The sequence below is a fragment of the Numenius arquata genome, chromosome 9 (genome assembly GCF_964106895.1).
Source record: "Numenius arquata chromosome 9, bNumArq3.hap1.1, whole genome shotgun sequence".
Lineage (NCBI taxonomy): Eukaryota > Metazoa > Chordata > Aves > Charadriiformes > Scolopacidae > Numenius > Numenius arquata.
Window position 1 is genome coordinate 54,145,046 of NC_133584.1, and position 20,231 is coordinate 54,165,276.

The 20,231-nt window shown below is 40.9% G+C and overlaps 1 protein-coding gene across 1 annotated transcript in view; it reads left to right on the top strand.

The window, feature by feature from the left end:
- Positions 1-421: 421 nt before the first annotated feature.
- Positions 422-20,231, top strand: part of MFSD2B (MFSD2 lysolipid transporter B, sphingolipid) — a 33,079-nt gene continuing 13,269 nt past the window's right edge. Inside the window, exons 1-6 of the mRNA XM_074153449.1 lie at positions 422-469; positions 5,801-5,917; positions 9,727-9,851; positions 13,406-13,529; positions 15,215-15,293; positions 19,341-19,510. Coding sequence (XP_074009550.1) covers positions 422-469; positions 5,801-5,917; positions 9,727-9,851; positions 13,406-13,529; positions 15,215-15,293; positions 19,341-19,510 — 663 coding nt within the window. The remainder of the gene's footprint in view (positions 470-5,800; positions 5,918-9,726; positions 9,852-13,405; positions 13,530-15,214; positions 15,294-19,340; positions 19,511-20,231) is intronic.

Below are 20,231 nucleotides of genomic sequence, written 5' to 3' on the forward strand. Positions count from 1 at the left end.
GGGCGGGCGCTATGGCGGCCGTTCCCTGGGCACTCAGACCGGTTATTAGCAGGCTTCCAGAGCAGTAAAGCCGGGATTTTACGTCGCGGACGGCTCCCGTGGCAGTCCTCACAGGAAAGGCTGCGGGCGCTGCTGTGCCGGCGGGAGCTGCCCCGCTCCTCTCCACAGTGGAAGCGGCATGGAGGGACGGAGGGTGAGGGGGTGTCCCGGCCGCCCGCGGGGGACCCGGCTCCCCGGCGTGGGGAGAAGACTCCTCTGGCGGGGAATACTCTCTCCCGAGCCTGGAGGGCAGAGATAGCGCCTCTGCCCCTCCAGGGCTGGGGGGGGGGAGGTCGCCACCCGCTCTCCCTCTCAGTCCCGCGGCCGCCCCGCCCCGGGCTCGCAGGTGTTGGACGGGGGTGGGCTGTCCCCTCGCTCTGCCATGGCGGGGGCTGCCAAGGACACCCCGCAGCGCCCGGAGGAGGAGGAGGTAAGGGGCTGGGGAGGGGGAAGAGCGGCTTGAGGAGCCCCTCGGCCGCAGTCCCGGGGTGAGAGCAGGGCTGGGGTCCCGCCCGCCCCCTCTTGCTCCGGCGCGCTGGGGCTTAATTTCCATTGCCGGTAGGTTACGGGGAAGGGGGTGAGCACTCTCGGGGGGTTTTGGGCAGCCTGAACTTGCTGCTGCCGTGTCTTCTGTGGTGCTCTTAAATCCTTACCGCCACCCCACTCCTCTCCCACCAAGAAGCTCCGTGTAACTCCGATATCGACCCTGGAGTGCCCTGTCTCCCTCCGGGGCCGTCTCCGACCGAGGCCGCCGGGGTGTCGGTGGAGGAGAGGGGCGGGCGGGATGGGGTCACTCTCCTCAGGAAGCCTCATGGACTCCTCACTGCCAGGTGGGTGTTGTGAGCGAGAAAGTATCGAAATGCTTCCTCTTTGGACTCGGTGCTTGCCGAGATAGGGGTGGAGAGGCAGGTAAGGGGTGAGTGAGGACCCCCCTCACCTCCATGGCTCTTGAGGGGGCATCTGGTAAAACGGGGAAGGGGCAGCTTCAAAACGGAGGGGCTGAGGTTGCCTTTCCTGATGTGGTGGAGAGCATTCAAGCTGGGGAACTCGTCAGATGCTGTGGGCACATGCCGTTCTGGCTTGAATTTTTGTGTTCAGAAACTATCTGGGTGAATTCATGGGAGAAATCTGAAGATTTTAAACAGAGATACTCCCATCTTTGGCTCACAGAGCCGCTTGGCGCTACGTTGCCAGCTGCTGGAAGAATATCCCGGGAAGCACCACTGCATCCTGCCTTGTTCGTGTGCCCTTTTAGGTGTCTGCATCCAAGCCTTGCTCCTGTTATTTCTTCCATTCAGGGGTGGGCTGATGTCATTAAGAAACCTGAAAACAGTCCTCAAGATACTTGGTGTGAGGGACTTGGGATCCCACCTGGGACTGTCACACTCAGGCTTTTAAGAGGCAGTTGTATGGTCACTCACAGAACAGAAACAACAGAAACATTACCAGCATTAATTCTATGTTGAGAGAAAAGCTGACTCAAAAGCTGCTCCTCGTTAGCTACATTTTCATTGTTTCTCAGATAAACCTAGACTAGTGGTTATCTTTGAGTCACAGGTTTTGCTCTCTCTTCTTACTGCTTTTAAATGACTTGTTGGTTCAGTTCTGGACTCGACTGATAAAGAATAGCTTAGGACAAAATGCAGCTGCTCCCTGTGCCCGTAATGTTCATGCAGTATCTTCACACAGTTCCAAAGAGTTGTTTTCAATGTGCTTAAATACTTTCTTTAGAAATAAGATGATCTGTTCTAAGTGCTGTATTCAATTTCTGTTCTGTTGGGGAATGGAAAACTTACAAGCAATGAAAAGTATAGTTTTAACTTACAAGAGAATTAAAAATAAAGGAACTACAGTGTATGAGATGCATTAATTTTCTGTAACGATGTTTAAGCTTACTCTTCTAAATAATAAATAAAATCTCTCAGCTATTATTTTCTTAGTTTACCTAGAAACACAATTAACTTTGATATGACAGAGACATGTAAGTAAAAAAAATTGTCTAGTTAATCTAAGAACAAAAAAAGTTTATAACTTATTTTGACCTTCCTTGCTCTTGACTCCCACCCCATCCTCTCAGCTTTCTTCTAAGCACTGTAGAAGTAACTTGGTACTGACATTCAACTACGCCGCAGGGGTCTCAAAATTTTCATTAAAAATTTCCATTAAATACTTTGTATTTTATTCACTGTTCGACCACTGCCTACGCATTCTGATCTCTAGGGAATTTTTGGAGTACTTCAAGCTCACTGACAAACTTACACAGGTGAAAAAGCTTTCACCGTTTTTCACAGAAATCAAGCAATTTCTGTGCTTGAGGAAGCAACGCAGCAGGGAAATTCAGCCTCAAGGGAAAAACCTTGTTAGTTGCCCATAGCCAACACACTGCCCTTGGACGCACTGCTCTGCGCTACTGCGATGTTATCCTTCTCAAGACAGTTTCTGGTGTCATTTATTAGGAATACGGTGTAAACCCCACCAAGGTGGGGGGACTTACTGCCCTAGATGCTGTAACAGACAGCTGCCACCTGTATCTTTTCTACTCTTAACTGTAAGCCCAGGAAGTTAGAAAGAAGGAAACGTTTCAGTTTTACTGGTGCACAGACCTACCTTCATAGGATACCGAGGTAGAAAATATAGTGATTACCATATAACTTCAATAGGGAGAGTCGAAATAGATTATGGGCTGCTTCTTTTGGAAAGGGACTCCACAATGTAGAGTCTGAATGATTATTTCTCAGCAGAGAGAAGCTCAGGGGCACTCCATGAAATTACCAGGCAGCAGACCTACCACTAACATAGCGACATTTCCTTTCACGGTATTTGTCATCACGTGTAGAGCTGCTGTGGCGTATCATGGCTTAACAATATGAATGAGTTCCAAAAGTAATTAGGCAAAATAAAAGGAAAACAGGTGTTGAACGGTAATGTCCATTTCAGGAAGTTCATGAACTGCTGATTCCCTGCGTTTCTGTGGCTGACTGAAGAGGACACCTCTATATGCTATATCTATCTGAACAGCTTGTTTTATTCCGAAAACAACACTCATAAACAAAATTTAGTGAAAACTTAACTACTGCTGCAACCAAAGCATTACCTTTGCTTCAAGGTGATCTGGGAGTGTGGTTCAGAAAGTAGTTGAGCAGCATCCTGGAGGTCTGTGGAATCACAGTGAGACTTTTTTAAAAATATATATTAAGATTGTAAATTTTCAAACCATGAAACTGATGTAAAGATAGGAGTACTGCCTACAGCCTGTAAGTTTAGATCTTGGTTGACTGTTTCGTGTACCACAACTTTAATTACACTAATTCTTAAGAACTTAACATTCTTTGTTGTTATAAAAATATTTGGGAATCGTGTATATTATATAGAGGCATTTACTTTTTCTGTATTATCATGGCCTTGGCTATTCAAAGGACAAGGAGCAATGTTTGTAAACTGAAAGAGGGACATCAGGAAGAAATTTTTACAATGAGGGTGGTGAGGCACTGGAACAGGTTGCCCAGAGAAGTTGTGGATGTCCCCATCCCTGGAAGCGTTTAAAGCCAGGCTGGATGGGGCTTTGAGCAACCTGGTCTAGTGGGAGGTGTCCCTGCCTGTGGCAGGGGGTTGGACTGGCTGAACTTTAAAGGCCCTTTCCAACCCAAACCATCCTGTGATTCTACAACAGCTACTAGGGAAAACAAGTGGGAAAGCAGCCTTATGGATCTAAAAGGTTTTTCTCAGCTTATTTTGGGGGTGGAATGGGATACAGGATTTACGTAGCAGTGGTTTAAGTCTCTTGATTTCAGCTAGAAGTCATCTTGCCAGTGCTTGGAGATCAGAAGGGGAATTACCAAAGAAAAGTAAACTTTTAAAGTAATTTAATTTCTGGGAGGATGGAGGTGAGGCTAAGAGAAGGGAATGATTAAAAAATAAAACAGTGTGATAAAGTTTAAAAGTACACAGCCCCTGGAGCAAAGCGCAAGAGCTCTGTGTTGTGAGTCAAGCAAACAAGATTCTATAGACCCCATAAGTCTAGTAAAGCTGGCATTTAATAAGACTTACGTATGAAAAATGGTGAGTTACTTCGTACAGCAGATATGTATATAGGGCGTTTGTTGTGTTTAGAGTCTCTTACCAAATTAAATAGTGTATTGTTCTGATGAAGTCTGTCTTGTGACTGTTTACCACGGGTTTTTTTCTGGAAAGAAGAAAATTGCCAATACGGAGAACAAGAGAGACCTGCTGTGACGATACCATTTTGCAGCTTTTGCCCTGACACTGTTACACTTTACTTGGATGTAGTAACGGGATGCCACCCCGACTTTCTCTTTGAAAACACAAAAAGGACAGAGTCCCAATATTTGTGCTTGCTTGTTCACACCCACTCAGATAAAACAGCTCAAAGGAAAATGATTAGATGATGAAAGGCTCTGTCTATAAGTCTCAAACTTATCAAATGTTAGGTAGTAAAGATGATGGTACAATTAAAAATATTCAGAAATTAGGTAATATATCAGAATATTATCATTGTGGTGGATCTCATTACCATATCTCTAGTTTTATCCTGAGCTAATGGAAGAATTAAGGGCTTGTGTAGTCAGTTCAGAGAGAGGGCAGACCCAGGATTAATATTGCTGCTCTTCTTCGTGTTCCCTGGTTCCTGCTGACAGCAATCTTTAAAGAGGGATTGAAAGCTTAAAAGTCTAAAGTTGGGTTGGATATGGTGACCCTTCGAAAGGAATACAAGATTAATGGAGAGTCATTTTCTTCCTGTATTTTGAATTTTATGGCATGAAATTAAGTCTTAAGATTTTTTTAAAGGCTTTCCAGTATTCTGGAAATTTTACTATTGGAAAACACAGTGTTCTTCATTAGAACTTCTGTTAGACTCTGTGCATTTTTTATCTTTTAACTACTGTTATGAAGCCTTATTTTCAGCCTTTATCTTACTCTTATTTGGCAATTGTATTAGGGAATATTTTTGGATGCCTACCGTACTTTTCAAACATCAAAAGGGAAATGAGAGAGCACAGTTTTGCAAAATTTTTTAAACATGCCTAGAGTGACTTAGAGTCCTTCCTAACGAGGACTCAGGCCCCAAAATCACTTTTCCTATTATGCCAGCTTTCATAAAAGATACAGAGAAGTCAAGTCAAAAGGAAGGTGTACAAACTCATGTGACTTTGCCAGGCTCACACCAGCACTTTGTGACAAAATAAGGAGGGAACAGAGCACAAATGTTTGGAATATGTTCAGTCTGCATTTGACTGGGACTTTTCTTGTATTAATGTTGTCTAATTACTGTGGTATGATAGTATATATCAATTATTATGGTCTTAAAGATTAATGTAGTAAATAATATTTTTTTTAAGTGAGTTTTCAGCCTTAAAAAATCTGAATGAAACATTTAAATCTAAGCTCAGAAAATAGTGTAACAATATTTGCTCCTCTTTGCTTCTTCTTGCTTGTTTGTAGACTTGTTCCTTTTTAATAGCTTGCAAGAAGCAGATAGGTAAGCCTAGATTCCCTTGAAGGAACACTGTAATCTGTTTTTAGGGGCTGAATTAAGGAACAAAACCATTAAAAATCAAACCAATGAGCATCCAAATGCCTGTTGATGATAGGGGTTGAGGGCATATGGATTTATTAGTGGAATACCTGTGAAGCAAATACCCGAATCTGGCGTTAACCTTAGACTTTAACCTTATGACTTCTGTAGCTTTTAACTCGTGTGTCTTGATTTTTCTCATCATTTGTTCTGCTTCGTCTTGAACAGGAATACAGGCTCTCAATTTGCGGCAAATTATGCTATGCAATAGGAGGTGCCCCAAATCAAGTGGCAGGAAGCGCTGCTGCTTTCTTCCTACAGATCTACCTGCTGGATATAGCCCACGTAAGTAGCACTAGAAACCTTTACAGATTGCAGTCTTACCTCAACTCTGATGTTGTCAACAATGTCCCTGGGGTGATAAAAGATGAATTAGCTAATAAAGCTTTTAAATTGTTTTGTTATCATTGCCTCTAGCTGTTCAGCATCCTGGAAACTGCATAAACTTGTTCAGAAATAGTTGGTGTTTTTTTTTCCCTAGTTTCCTTTCTGTCTTGAAGTGGCCATTGTTGACTTTTAGTTTGGGATTATTAGTAGAGCTTTGGTCACTGTAGAGCTCACATACCTGCAGGCACAAGAAAAAGCAGTTCTCTTTGTCAAGAGTCAGAGAGTGTAAGATATGAGATGTCTGAAACATTAATAGCACCATGTTGAGGTTGTGAAGCTTTGTTTATTTGGTTTAGTTAAAAATCATCGCAGTTGCATCCAGTAGTCAACGTAATTTCACATAAATGTGATTTGGTTTGTCTGGGATAATTTAATTCCAAAGAAAGCTGAATGGTCCTTCCTGAAGGTTCTTTGCTTCCAGTCTGTGACTTTGTGGTGCAGAAGCAGACCTGGTAAAACAAAGCAGTTGGAGTCATCCCATTCATCTGACTTTCAGCTGATTTCGGGACAGCAGAGAAACAAAAAAAAAATCAATCCATAAGCATTTTTTACTGTTTTGGCTTGTCTTGTATGTCTGCATGGTAACTAGGTGGGACAGATAAGGGATAGAAAAAAGGATTTTAGGGAAATGAGGCCAAATTGCATTGACTGTGAGAGCAGCTGTAGCTGAAACTACGTGAGTGGCTTTCAGCACTGGTGGCTGCTTTTGTTTGCTGGAAAGAATAGGAGGTTCTAGATCAGATATTGTTATCCATTTCCTGTTTAAGATGTAGAAAGATAGGATTTCATGACTTGGGGACTGGAGGTGTCCAAGTGATTGGGTTTATGGTCTTCCTATAGAAGTCTGATATCAGAAGCTGAGGTGTGACTTGATAAAATTGGCAAGATGGTAAGACTGGCATGTAAAACTGAAATCTTGAGCGGCTTGTTCATATCAATGTCTCAACATCTAGAAAAGGAGACAGTTTTGGATCGCATTGTCAAAGATGTCGAGTGATGGTGTGGAGTCTGAGGAGTCGGAGGTGGAGCAGGTAACGTGGAGATGCAGCAGGGAGGCGGATGCAACTCTGACTACAGCTGTTTCATGCTTACATCGAAGATGGCAATTCAAGCCATTGGAGATGATGAAGCATGAACTGAATGAGAAGGACACTAATACGGTTTTCCCAGGGTGCTTATAAATATGGCAATTTTCCCACTCTCTGCTTATCACAGAAACTGAAAATTCTTGAAGCTAGGGACTGTTTATTTCTTTATGTGTTTATGTGGAGTGTCCAGAAGGCTGGGGTACCATTCTTGCATCTTTGGGCACTACCTAAATAAATGACATAATAATAATTATTTTGTTAACAAACTCCTACTGAAACCCAATAATTTTGCTAAATGTTTGTAATGATACGCTTGCTGCTTCATTAAGGGGCTTAATTATTTGTTCCTTGATGGTTTTAGTTTGTTCTCTGAAGTAATACTGCAGGGGCAGGATTTATTTCAAGGCCTGATAAACAGCTCTGAAATCATGTTGGTTTTTTTGACACATTTTCAGGGGAGAGCATGTAATTTTACAGGCACTACCTGGATTTAATTCTTTCCCACTTAGATGCTAGGACTGTTTTAGCTCTTTGAGAGATTGTGAAATTTCTAGGTGTGATCTTTCATACATAATTTGTATCCTTCCTAGAAAATTACTTTTATATTCACTTTCTGTAGCTTACACTTGAATTCTGTGTTCCACCTAAACTACAGACTAAAGTATGAACTACAGTTATATGAGTGTAACTCCAAACCACACAGTCTCCTTGAGTCAAATTAACAGAAAAGACCAAAACCTCTGATAATAGGATCCTGTTCTTTATTCCTTTTGAGATGGGTGAATTTAGCATATTTTATCTTGTATATTATTAACACTGAGAAGTTTCTGACATTGGTGCCGACAGACACTGCCTAGATTTAGGCAGATAAGAAGATGCAGCCAAGGGATGTATGAGCTCATACTGAAGATGAAGACAGGGTGACTGCACTCAGTCCACTTCTAACATAAGAGAGGTTTTAATTTTTCTCAAGGACTTCTTCCACCTCTGCTTATCTAATATCCACTTCCTTTCTGTCTATTCAAGTTATCTGAACAAAATACCAATGCGAAACCCACCTAATTTGAAGGTCCCTGTGTCCCTCATAACTGCAGTATTTCCACCCCTGTCTCTTTCTGACTGCTATTTTGTTCTTGTTTTGGCTGACTTGTCTCTTGAGAAGCAGTAGTGACTCCTGAGCAGTTACAGTGCAGCCTCCATGGCAAGTCTGCTGCGGGATTGTTGGGCTACTTGCCACCCTGGCTGTGGGTGGGCACAAGTCAGCAAAGGTGGATGAGGTGACCATCAGCAAACTGCTGTGGGACGCAGCCCAATGCTCATTGAACCCACTCAGAGAACCCACTTTTTTTAACCATTGTGTGATACAAATTCCCAAGCTCTCTACAGACATATGTGAAATAACTATATTAGAATCATAGAATTGTCTGGGTTGGAAGGGACCTTTTAAGATCATCCAGTCCAACCATCAACTTAACTCTCATAAAAACCATCACTAAATAATGTCACTAAGCTCTATGTCAACCCGTCTTCTGAATGTCTCCAGGGACGGTGCCTCAACCACTTCCCTGGGCAGCCCATTCCAATGTCTGATAACCCTTTCAGTGTAAAAGTTTTCCCTAATATCCAATCTGAACCTCCCCTGGTGCAACTTGAGGCCATTTCCTCTTGTCCTATTGCCTGTGACTCGGGAGAAGAGACTAACCGACAGCTCTCTACACCCTCCTTTCAGGGAGTGGCAGAGAGCGATAAGGTCTCCCCTCAGCCTCCTTTTCTCCAGGCTGAACAACCCCAGCTCCCTCAGCTGCTCCTCATAAGACTTGTTCTCCAGACCCCTCACCAGCTTCGTTGCCCTTCTCCAGACCCACTCCAGCACCTCAGATTACATTGCCTACTACATTGCCTGGGATAAACTGTATTTCTATATTGGCACTTAAGTATCGCCCTTCTTGGTTAACTTCAAAGGTTTTTCTACTTGGCCATGTTATTCTCGTGTAATCCGTGAACAGTTTTCAAGTGAGATTTGTTGGATATGCACTGGCAACTTTGATTTGAACAGATGTGCCTTATGCAGTTCAGTTGTCACAGTTCAGTTCTGAGTGGATAAAGTCTCCTGTGCTACAACCTCTTCCACAGACACGTGCCACCAGTTGGCAGCCTTGTCAGTAATCTCAGGAGATTAAAAAACGTGAATGCATGTAGACAGTTCCCTTTGTTTTTTTCTACATCAGGTCAAAATAAAGATACAGGGAAATGGGGCTGTGTGGGGAACAAAGGAAGGGGATAATTACAGAGGGACCCTATCAGTTTTTATGACTAAAACAAGGACTTTAGTCTACTATTTGACTATCTGACTCGTTCCTAGTTCTAAACATATCCATAATCTCTCCTTCCTTGCACTTTTCCCTCTAATCCCTTCTTGCATAGTGCCTGTCCCAATGTCTCATTTTATTTGCTATGGGTAACCAATAGTAATTTCTATGACAGCAGCAAACGTTTTGTAAATGAACTGTCATTATTCTTTAAAACACTAAGGTTTTTTTCTGGAAAGTTGCTTTATGCTGTTTCATTGTATTGTGAAACAATGGCTCTTGTTTACAGTAATTCCGTCTGTACTTTCAGATTACTCCGTTTCATGCCTCTCTGGTGCTGTTTATTGGCAAAGCCTCAGGTGCAGTTACTGATCCTGTTGCTGGCTTTTTTATTAGCAAAAGTAGATGGACAAAAATTGGCCGGCTCATGCCTTGGTAAGCATAAATTTGTACATGTATTTACACGTATATATCAATATTGTGCGTTGTGATCATACAGTCAACTCGTTGAATTGGACTCATTTTTCTTTGCCTGTTTCCCAGACAACGGTGATTGTATTCATTCTACATACATAGAATAAAAAAGAAAAAATGTCTGTCATCTGTTTCTCTTTACCTTGTTCACCCATGAAAACATAGAAGAGATTTTCTACGACTGGAGAAATAAAGCCAAGACACTGCATTGTTGACAAAACTGGAAGCTCAAACCTAAAACTTTATTGAATCTGTGCTTGAATTTTCCTCTTTGTCTAGATTCCTTTCGTTTGGCTCCACTCCTCCACAAAGTTGGAACTTGTTCCCACTTGTGTCCTAGTGTGCCTTCACTTCTCACATCAGCCTTCCAGGAGCTCTGTTAACTTTAATTCTTTAATTCTCTAGGCCTTTCAATTCAGTGAAGGATGTGTGCACACATGTGGAACACTGATGGGCTCAGCAACCAGCACTGACACTCTGATACATTCTTCCTTACAGCGGTCATCCTGCTTCTCCTACATCCCCGTAATCGAGACACTTAATGAAAAAAATCACCATGACTTTTATAATGAATGAGATGCTGTGAGATTTTGATCAGCATTTCTAAAGGGACAGTGTGATGCTTCACTGTGACATACTTACCCATTGTTTGCACTCTCGCTAGTACACTTGCACGTGTGCTGCCCATGGGCTTTAAGGAGAAATTAAAAGAATGAATGTTACTCAGAAAGAAGGAGATTGACAGGTGTGAAGCAAGAAAATTGGAGAGGATTGGTCCGTGTTAGAACAACCCAAGGTCATCTATTCCATAGGACATTTATTTGTTGGGGGTTTTATATTTTGGAAGTCAAGGGGAGACTGAGTCATTTGTGCAATAGGGAGTCTTTCATCACTGCTCTATCTCATGCATTTTAAGGATGTATTGTAATATTGTAAGATGTTTTGAATTAATTATGAATTTTCAATGAATATAACCCCCAAATTTGATTCACAACAAAAATCTAAGAGTAAATGTGGTATCCTGAGCAAAGAAGTTGAATTTTTATGGAAAATAATCCCAGTTTTTTAGCTCTTGCTGTCATGTGGTTTTAGGGCTAGAGAAATTTGTCTGTGGGCAGCTTATATCTGACAAAGACTAGAAGGCTAGACAGGTACTAGAAGTACAGGTTGGAAGAAGGCTGAGATCAGCTGCTCTTGGCCCCAGGAGGAAGAGGGCCTTTGGGTCAAAGTTCAGCTCTTTGTCAAGAGCCCCATGGGAAAAGAGGAGCTTGCTGCTGTTCCTCTTTTCAGGATTTGGTTTGTGGCCAGGTAAATTGAATGCTTTTTAATGAGCACTGAATTAACTGAGTAATGAAGTTATTAAAAAATAAAATAATGACATTTTTATATAAATGCAATTGGATGTATTCTGATGCCTTTTTTTTTCAGTTCTCTGAAAATGCTGCAAGTACATGTGTTTAGTGTTGGTGTTAAATCGATGTTAGAGTAATTCCCATCCTAGCACAAGCATGAACTTATCAACCCTTTGCACTGTAAACCAACCTCTGTACAACTTGCACTTCTTACAGGAAAAGTGCTTATCTAACCGGCCTTTAATATGCGTTCATCAAACAGCAGCTTTCTTTCCAGAAGAATTTTGTCTGGGTTTTTTTTTTGTAATGGTAGTTTTTTTAAGGGAATTTTGTTCCTACGCTTTGAAGGAGGCCAGACGGCATTTACACAATGCAAAAAAAAAAAAAAAATGGGTCTTCCATTAACTTAAAAATAATTTAGTATTTTGATATTTTTCTTACTAAGTATCTAGAGTGAAGCAATGGAATTGTCTCAGTCAGAAAAGCTTGCCAGCAAAGCAAGAACATTAGTAAAGAAGGTGAAAGTTTAACTATAGCTTAACGCTGTACTCAGTATAAAAAAAGTCATCGATCGCTATTGGTCTTTTTTATGCAATGTGTTTAAAAGGCATAAGCAGACATTGACTTGATGAAATACACGAACCTGGTCAGATTCTTTGTCAAAGCAGGTAACAGTAGACAATGAGATATTCAGCAGCTTCAGCAAGGCTCTGAAAATTCACTGACATTAATGAGGAAAAGAAAATATGGGAAGAGGATGGAAAGGAGGAAGAATACTAAGAGTGTTATTGCAGAAAAGTTGCATGAAAAACTATGAAAATATTTTACTGTGGTGACTCTGTCTGGACACCAGTCTGGAAGAGCTCACACTTTTGGAAAGGAAGGTAGATTCCCTGAGATGTGTCAGGATTTTACCCTTATTTGTGCTTTCCATTGCTGGCCAGCTGTGAATGAACTGGGGACTGGGGACCAGAGGGACAGAGAATACCAGAACCTGGCACTTTCCTTGTAAATGCTCAGCTCCCAGCGATGCTGTCCATCCCAAAGAGCAGCGTGGGAAAGCCATTGTTTCACTAAACTATTTACCCACATTACTCTTTTGTATTCAAGGTTTTCAGTTCACGATTGCAAAATAGTCAGCTGACCCCCAATGTCAGTAGTGCTGTTGTGAAGGGATTAATCTGTTTTCTCTTTTACGTGTTTGGATATTTTTTGTTGGGTTCTTGGTCATCTAATTACATTGTTTAATGTCCGATTTACAAGAATACAGGAGAGCCCTGATGCTGCTGCAGCTCAGACTTTCAGGAAATAATAGCGTCTGACCACTTCCTCCACATCATGGAGTTTGACAAGTGTTGTTTGCCTGAAATATTTTTTAGACTGATGTAATTAATTGCAGGTTAATGGCAATGTCTGGAATTTAAGTTATCGTGGCTCTTTTTTTAGCCACCTTCCTCACCACAAGATGATCCTTTTGTGTTTGAAGTGGTTAGGAGTTTTGCTGTTGAGTTAAATGAAGCAAATTGTCATGTACCCAAGTAGGTACAGACTGTAGGAACTTTTGCAGTGGCCTCTCCATTATCTTTTATGCATTTTTAAGTGTATCAACGTATTTGCACTTGCTTGAAGTAGCAATGAAGAGGCTAAATTGAGAGGAAAACTGAATGCATTAAAATTGGAAGAGGGAATCCTTGGTAATCAATAGGCTCATGTAAAAATTGCTGAAGCGTGCGAAGACGTGTGACAACAGAGTTTAGTTTTCAGTGATTCTTTCTAATAAATGTGTAGTCTGAGACATGTAGTAAGGAATGGCAATATAGGTGTGCTGTTACAGTGCATGTGCAAGGAAATTGTGTCTGTTCTGAGTGGGATATTCAGTATCGTTCTTTTCCTTCAGATTTGCTGGGCTTTTTCCATTTTATGGAAGTACTTGCATACATTTTACATTAATCTGTGTATTTAATGCATGCTAACATTTCATACTTAAAAATGTGGAATTATTGTAGTTAGAAGAACTGCATAAAATAAATAAAATCATTAAACATAAAATAAAACAAATAAAACATAAAATAAATCACATTATATTGATTATTAGCAGGAAAATTCAATGTGCTTTGCTGTCATTATGTTGAGATTGTTGACATGTGTTAATCTTCTTTGCAGGATGCTGGCATGTACACCCTTCACAGTAGTGTCCTATTTTTTTATGTGGTACCTGCCTCCTTTTGTATCGGGAAGAGTCGCGTGGTACCTGATTTTCTACTGCCTTTTCCAAGCACTGACCACAGTAAGTAGATTACAGGTCATGATGTTCCCAGCAGTAACTTGCTTGTTTTCTGTCTATGTTAATGCACTCAGGTTTAGTAAACTGAGATTTACCAACACTTTACCTTTGATTTCCACTTCTAGTGAGTTGAAGGGATAAGCAGATGTCCTTTTTTGTCAAACTCTCTGCTGGTTGATGATTTCTGCCAACGCTTTCTCTGGCAAATGACCTGCTAATTCAGATAGATTAACTCCAGTCACTGTCATTGGCAGAGCCCTGGATACTCAACTCAGTCTTGTACAGACCCATAGAGACATTTGGATTCCTAATTCCAGTTAGACATCTAACTTCTCATAACTTCTGTGTTTGTTCAGGAGCAGATTAGGAGACCAAGTAGGTTTGTGGCCCTAGTTCTGGGTGTTTTGACGCAAGCAAGAAGGCAATGGAAAGTCCTGAAATACAGAGCTCAAATAGTCCTGATAGCAGACATCATGATATTCATGCCTGGATAGAAGAGTTTGAGCACGTGAATTTTTTTAATACAGCCTAGAACTTGCAATATTTATGCAGAAGCCATCATTTCAGTGGATCCCAAAGAACTTTTCTCATACATTTCATACTGCACATGTAGGGGTTGCATCACCCATTTTGCCTTGTAGCCAATATCAAGGTAAAACAAGGTGTCTTCTGTGGAAAGCAGTATCGGGCGGCAGACAGCACTGGAAGTGAGACAGCTGCTTTGCAATTTGGCAGGGTGTATCCCGGCTGATTGAATTTCACTGGATCACGTTTTGAAAAAGTGGCTCCCGGGCATTTAAAATGGTTGTATTTCTTGTTTGAGAGTCTGAGAGTTTGGCCTATATGTTGTACTGACATTTTTCAAGTTAATTTTATTTTAGTTCAACACTAGGAGGCCAGGGTCCCACTCACATCATGACCATCCAAAAGTTGAAGCCTTTAACGTTCAATAGTTATTTTCAATGAAGTACTACTGGAGATAAGGCTTCTCCTGCAGTAAAACTGGGGGTCATTTATCCAGCATTGCAATACATATTATCAGTGCATTGTTTCCACCAAGATTTTACAGCACTGTATCAATTGCATGCTAGATACAGAGCTGTAAAAACAAATAAGCAACACTCCTAATCTACTGTTTTTTCAGTGAATGGACATAGCAATTGGGTGTTTTTATCTATTCTTAACTCAGATTAAGGAGCATGTGGCAAAATGGTGCTGAAGACAAAGTAGTTTTCACAATTATCTCCTGGAATTACATAGTGAGACAGATATTTGAACGATTTGGGGGATTTATACACTCTTCTGGCTTGAATAAAGTGGAAAATTTTGTTGTCTTCCTTATGGCTTTGCTTCCTGTTAGTTAGCTCAGGCTAGGAACACGATAGTCTCCTAGTGCAAAGAAAACTAGATGCTTTATTGCCTAGCTATGAAGGACGATTTCCCACGGAAGCTGAAGGAGCACAGCATTAAGGTAAAGCCTCTTGGTAATTTATTATTTATATTATGAAATTTACCTTTTTTTTTTTCCTTTTATGTGCTTTACAAATCAGGAAGACAGGTCTACACACTAAAAAATACAATGTTCTAAATAAGTGAATTCCGAGGTCACATTAAAACACTTTCCGGGATATCAGAAGAATACAGCATTTACCCTGACATTTCCTAAGTGATGTTCTTTCTTTGCATAGTTATTCCAAGTACCATATTCTGCCCTCACCATGTTTCTCAGCACGGACCAGAAGGAGCGAGATTCTGCAACTGCATATCGTGAGTGTGATCTGGGCTTTCTCATGTGGATTAGGGCTGAGTTTTATTTAAAATCATTCTTTATCTATAGGAAGTTCCTAATGGTTTGTGTCCCTAAACTGGACTTTTATATGACATTTCTAATACCTGATGAAAAATATTTTTTCTTGTAAATGCTTCAATTTTTCTAGCTAAATAGGAGACATTAATGTTTTATTGTCTCAAATTGTCTCATTAGCTATAAACTGGTTTTGGTTTAATGCTAGCCAGATGAAACAATAAAAATCACTCTTACCTAAGCCAGGGTAGGGAATAATGATTTCATTTAAAGGTGATTTGTAGGGGAAAAAACAAAGTGCTGACTTTCTGTAACATTCAATTAAACTCTGAAAGTAATTTTGAGTATTTTGTGTGTGTGTGTGTGCGGGGGGTGTGTGCAGATTTCCTTAGGTTCATGTGTTTCATGTTATAAATTCAAATCCCAAACCTGTTTTCTTTGAAAAAATTTCTAGAACTCATAGCATCAAGCCAGTTAGCCTCACCAAAACAGGAGAGTAATTTTTTGCGCATGTTCACACCAGCTGAAATCTCTCTTTTTATTTCATCTGCATTTATTTAACTCTAACATACACCAGGTAGTTTAAGGACAGATCTTGCTTTAATATAACTACTGCTCTGACTGTGTTAGTTAAAAGAATGAGGGCTTCCAGACTGGCTCTGGAACATCTCTGGCTCTACAACAATCACAACCAGGCAAAATTTTTGCTTTGAAGCAGATCGATTGGACCAAAAAAGGGCAATGAAAATATTTTCAGGATTTCCTGTATAGATCATAAATTGAATGTAAGAACAGTTTCTTCCCTTCCTACTCTCTTCACCTCTGTTCTCACGCTCTATTTGCATTCTTCACTATGTAACTGCTGTCTCTCATGGCCACCAACATTAAGCAAAGTAAAGAGAAGAGAGTCAAATATCACATGAAAGACTTTTCTGTGTCTTAACTTGTCTTTTAGTGTTGCTTTAGAACAACTTGTAATTTTTTTATCGCATCTCTTTTCTCTTCCTGACAAGAGCCCTTTTCTCTTCCATTAGTCCTTCTAACCATCAACATACTTGCTTGAGTATGTTGAGAACTAGGCCGTAGAGGCACAATGAAATGGCCAGAAGTGCTAAAAAAAACGATGTCAGAAATTCTGAATACAATACTCCCTGAGCAACCCAATCCCATTCCAGCACATGGAACAGTTGTAATTTGCATTATCATCAACTATCTCAGGAGAAAGTCTGGACTAGCAGTCATAGGACAGGACTAAAGAGGGGGAGATTCCAGTTGTGTTATATTCTTTGGCACTGACTGTAGTCTGAGTCATCTGGCCTAAATTCTAACTAAATCCATGTACCTAGTGTTTTCTATTGTCTGGTTTTATGTCTTCAGAGGCTGTGATCCAAATAAATCTGCTTTCCTATCTGCTAGTCCCATGCAAGGCTTCATAGGCATGTGAAATTTTTGCTCATAAAAGCTGTTGAACTCCATGGCTGAGAGGTGTTATATGTGTATGGTGTCATTTTATTATTCAGAAAGGGTTTAACTTTTGAGTGTACAGCTGTTCTCCTAAGCCAAGTTAGGGTGGTGGAATGAACCATAGTTTTAGCTTTTCAAATGTCGGTATTTTTGTATATTTTGAAATTATATTTGTTTGGAGCCAAGTTTTCTTGTAATGGTTATGATTATGTGAGAAATTTTTCCCCCTCTTTTTTTAAACAAGTGTTTTACACTTTTGCCTCTCTTTGGGTTTCATAGAGAATTCTTGTTGATGACTTTCTTGGATGCAGTCAGTTTTCAGGCATTTCTTCAGCTGTTTAAAGAAAACCAGCTGTATAATACAAAGTGTGCTTTTAAAAAAAAAGGTTGGGATCAGAGGATCCATTACCCTCTACTGGAGACAAGCAGAACTACTTACTATAAATTTTGTCCTGCTCCTTACTATGAATGCAAGCTAGAAATACTGGATTCCAAAGTGGCTTTAACATAAATCCTACTTACATTCTGGGTAAATTATAACTTACTTCAAGGTATGATCTGATTTCTGAAAGATCAGCTTTCTTGGCTAAGGTGGAAAGTACTACATTGTAAATTCTGAGCACACAAGAACTTTGAAATATGCCTGTTGCTCAGATCTTGCTACTTCTTATAAAGTGAGGTTTTATAATGGCTGTATTTCTGTTGCCTCTAATGATGCTTCTGAGTTTTATTCTATGCAAGCGTTTGGTAAAATGCAGATATGGAGCCCTAGATAAAGGTTAGAAACGTGCAGGTGGTGTTTTGAATGAAAGGTGTGGCTCAGGTGCATTACCTTTGCACTGAGTAGTCAACAGTTTGGAAGCTCTGCAAGGCCCAACTGAGACTATTTTGTGTCCAAACACTTCATATCAGGTCAAGGTGAGAATTTTCACCATCTGCCAGCATCTTTGTGTGTATGGACTGAACTGTAACCTTACTAGTAAGGCTGGATGTGAAGTTTAGGGAAGAAGTTGGTTTGTTTTTCTTTAACTTCTCACTGATTTAAATTAATGTTACGTGAAGCCTCAAATTTTCCATTCAGAAGCAATGTCTGTTTGGGAACATAGAAGCAACAGTTCAAACGATCCAAGGTCTCCCAGGGAGCCTCTATTTCTTTTTCCTTACTTGATCTTCCATATATACGTACAGCCCTCATTACTGCACTATCTGAACACCTTGCAGTCTGTGTGCATTGCCCTCCTGTTAGGTGGAGAAGTACTTTTTATTCCTTTCCATGGATACACAAAAAGACATGTGTCCAAGGTCACCTAGGAAGGCTGTTATAGAGCAGGGAACTTGAATAAACTGGAAGCTACGAGCTTTTGAAACGCCTGTCACTTCCCAGGGATAATATGATAACCACCAGAACAGAGAGCACTCTGGAAGCAGCCCCTTCAAAGTCCCCCATGGTGCTTCTGAGAAAGGAGCATAGGACCCCTGGAGCCACCAAGAGAGAATAAGTAGAAAAAAGCCTGGTGTTCAGGTCAATGAGAAGAGCATTCTCTCATAAACAGGGAGTCTTGGTCCCTGTTCCTAATCTGTTCATGTATACAACCCTATGTATCTTTCCACAAAATGCATAAATAGTGTCTGAAGCTAAGACAGGGATTCCGTTTATCTTCGTGCCATGGGGATGCTGGCTATGGTCATATTGCATGAAAGCAGGAGCGGTAGGCTTGAAATCCCTCAGGGTGAGAAGGATCTAGAACCCAGATTACTCACCACTCGCCTGCGACGGAGCTGTAACAACTACCCGCCTCGTTGACTGATTTTGAGTACATGAAGCATGAGCTGGATGCCCATGGTTAGATCTTTGCTTTCCCAAATGGAGACTTTAGTTGTTTTTTTCAGATGATCCCTTGTTCTGATGGTACTTGGAGTGTTTGTGATCTGAATCATTCTCTGAGGCCGAGGTAGCTAGTTCTGCCTGAGTGTGTCCTTAGGCAGTTAAGAACAGCATCTGCTGTTTTCAAGAGCTTTGCAGCTGTATTATTTCCACCAGAAGCCTGAGGTAAGTATAATTTGTATTTTACAGCTGGAGAACCTAGAGGACTGATCAGATAAGTGGCTTGAAAAATGTTTCACAAGTTGCTGTCAAGCTTGAGATGAAAAATGTGATGTTATGGTTCTGAGTCCTGTTTTGCAAAAATGGCAGTCAAAATTTAAAGTGTGGTTCTGCTCTGGTCCTCGATATGAAAGGTTTCTATGCCATCCCCCTGTGGCTCTTAATCTCAGCCGTATCCATCATGTAGCCTCTCTAAAAGAGGCTCTTCCATTAAAGCTTCTAAAAGCTGATCAGAAAATAGATGACAAAACTCTCTTTCCTGGAAATTGTTCTATTTCTGACCTTCCAGTTCTGCTGTTCTTGGTATTGCTTTTTCTGCTTGTTCCCTATAAAAGAAAATGGTTTGATGAGGTTTCTCTTCATTGAGACAGATGAGCAAGCTTGCAGACGGTGGAGAAATTGAGTTCTCATCCTCAGTGCACCTTTGTGCTTTCTTCTTTAGGAATGACCATGGAAGTGCTTGGCACCTTGATTGGAGCTGCGCTTCAGGGGCAGATTGTGGCCAGTGCTCATGTCTCTCATCACTGCACTGTGACACCCCCAGTAAACACAACCCACTCCTGGTATGACGCTCCCAGCTTTCCAGACCCCTCAGATCCCCTCTCTCATCAAGTAAGTGTCTATAGGAGCACACTAAAATCTCTTTGGGAGAGGGGTGGGGCTGTTTCTATAATACCATATCATATCCAGCCGGATGAGCAGGAACATGACTTCCTTGAAATCAGTAATGCTGGAGTTGAGACAACGACCTCGTTGCAGAGGAGGCTTCCCGTCTGTGTCTCTGCAACCACTTCTCAGCGTGACAGCAGAATTCCACTGAGGAGCTTTGCTGAAGATGCCAAACTGTAAAGTAGCTAGGAGGTATATGGCCACCTTTTGTTTTCACTAGGGGCTGATTTACAGTTTAAAATGGTATTATTACAGAATGCTAAAGCAAAAGAATTTTTTTTAAGCTCTATTCAAGAATCAGTGTGGTCAGACTTAGAAACAATACAAGTGATCTAACGGTGTGTGGGGTATCCTTGGAGGCTTTGTTCCCCTGGTTAATAGGAAGCAATGATTTTTGAATATGCTCGAGTATTTCACTAAGTAACTGGGAAAACAAGCATGCAAGCTACCATATTCTCAAAACATTGACATGAAAGTGTGATTTCTGAAATTCATTAGAGCCTAAAGGAAGATTTTATTATCATTATGTATAAATGCAGTAACTGTAGTAATTTTGTTTACATCAGTACTGAGGCCTTTCCTACCCAGCATAGATACAGATACAGATTTTGCAGTCTGTGTTACTAGATCCACTGGATTTACTGAAAGTCAGAATCACTCTAGG